The following is a 2,046-nucleotide window of genomic DNA, read 5'->3' as shown; positions in this document are numbered from 1 at the left end:
CAGGGGTGGTGGTACAGGCCTGCAGTCCTAGCTACTTGGGAGACTGAGGTGGGAGGGTTGCTTGAGCCCAGGGAGGTTGAGGCTGCAGTGAGCCATGGTCATGCTACTGCACTCTATCCTGGGCAACAGAGAGACCCTGTCTCAAAAAATCCAATAATCTGTCTTGCTCTAGATGGGATTTCATTGTTGTGTGCGCCTCATTTACACAAACCTAGCTGATAGAGCCTCCACACACCTGGGCTATATGGCACAGCCTCTTGCTCCTGGGCTACAAACCTGTACAACATGCGACTGTACTGAATATTGTAGGCAATTGTGACACAGTGGTTAAGGATTTGTGTATCTAAACATAGAAAAGGTATATTAAAAATATAGTATGATAGTCTTATGGGACCACTGTCAATACACTATCCGCCAATAAAATGTTGTTATGCGGTGTCTGTCTACACACAGAACACACGGCAGTGACCAGGACATTTACTAGCAATGAAAACGATGTTGTCTAGAGAAAGGATGGGCCAGGTCCCAAGGAGGCCTCGGGATTCATCAGTAACTTGCCTCCCGCTTTGTGTTTCCTGCAGAAAAGCTGAAGGTAGCACGGGGACAAGTTCTGTGGACTGGAGCTCAGCAGACAATGTAAGTGAGGGGGAGCACTGTAAGGGCCGGCAGGCAGGACCATGCCCCAGTCCAGGAGCGCCACCCTGCCCTTCACCAGCGGTGTGCCAGTTCTCAGGGTGGAGGGCAGATACCTGGAAGCTGAGGGGGCGCTCTGGCCTCCGCTGACGGGGGTGTCCCCACTTCTGTGGCAGGTACTAGATGGTGCCTCGCTCGTGCCCAAGGGTTCATCCAAAGTCAAGAGGCGAGTCCGCATCCCCAACAAGCCCAACTACAGCCTTAACCTCTGGAGCATCATGAAGAACTGCATCGGTCGGGAGCTCTCCAGGATCCCCATGCCGGTGGGTGGCTCGGGCAGGGCGGCCCTGGCAGGTCCTCTGGGGCTGCTTTCCTGTGCATGGATGAGAAGTAATAGCCTGTGTGAAGTACACACAGCCTTGGAGTGTCATTTTCTTAATGGCACCTGAGGAGCATGTAACTAATTATCTAATCATGTTCATAGACATTCCCCAATCTTCCAAAGTACAGGGATCTTTGGGCTCTGACAGAAGGAGCCAGGGAGAAGCTCTGCATGGATCAGCAACCTGGGGAGCCCCAGAGCACCTCTGGATCTCACAGGGCCTTACCATGTCCCGGCTGTCCCGATCTGTAGATGGGGAGTGGCAGGATGGGGCTGTGTGTGGAGGGGTGGGCCCTCCTTCAGCTGGCAGCCATCCCTGGTGCCATCCCCAGGAAATGCAGACTCGGTGTGGTCACACAGTAGGCTGAGGGCAGAACTTGGATCTTCATGCCACCTGGCTACGGTGGCATCTCCACCAGGCCGGACGGTTCTGCTGTGTGACCCAGAACGAGTTCCTTCACATCTCCAGCCTCTGTGTCCACATCTGTAGAGTAGGGAGAATCACAATACCCCCTTCACGGTGTCCGGGACGATGGAGCAAGATAACACGAGGAAGCTGAGACTCGTACCCGATGGCATCATGGTGGGGAGAGTGACCCTGCCCTATGTGACACTGAGACAGGGGCCCTGGGCCTAACCTATCCTGTACCAGGTCCCATCACAGCTCAGAACATGGGGAAGACCCACTTCCTCCACCCACGGACTCATGTGCTCATTCACTCCTTCTCTCACTGCTTCCTAAGATTCAGCACTGAAGATACAGCCGTGGGCCAGGCAGAACCTCTGGCCTTGGCGGGCGTCCATCCAAGCAGAAGAGAGCGACAGCAAACGTGATAAAAAAGTGTGTGGGATGCAGCAGACCAGAAAATGGGGAGGGCTGTGAAGAAAACAGGCAGGAGGGCCAGGGAGGTGACGGCTTGGGGGCCGCAGTGTTGGACAGGGCCATCAGAGGAGCCTCACTGTGAAGGTGCCGTCTGAGCAGGGATGTCCCTGAATATTTGAGCAAAGCAAGGGCACCGTGTCAAGCCGGG

General features: G+C 54.8%; 1 protein-coding gene across 1 annotated transcript in view; it reads left to right on the top strand.

Moving 5' to 3' along the window:
- OSBP2 (oxysterol binding protein 2) overlaps positions 1-2,046 on the top strand; it is a 296,306-nt gene that overhangs the window by 278,313 nt on the left and 15,947 nt on the right. Inside the window, exons 5-6 of the mRNA XM_011938353.1 lie at positions 551-636; positions 810-1,023. Coding sequence (XP_011793743.1) covers positions 551-636; positions 810-1,023 — 300 coding nt within the window. The remainder of the gene's footprint in view (positions 1-550; positions 637-809; positions 1,024-2,046) is intronic.

Source organism: Colobus angolensis, unplaced genomic scaffold, assembly GCF_000951035.1.
Source record: "Colobus angolensis palliatus isolate OR3802 unplaced genomic scaffold, Cang.pa_1.0 Scaffold171, whole genome shotgun sequence".
Taxonomy (NCBI): Eukaryota; Metazoa; Chordata; class Mammalia; order Primates; family Cercopithecidae; genus Colobus; species Colobus angolensis.
The sequence above is the reverse complement of the archived record's forward strand: the minus strand, read 5'-3'. Positions and strand labels throughout refer to the sequence as shown.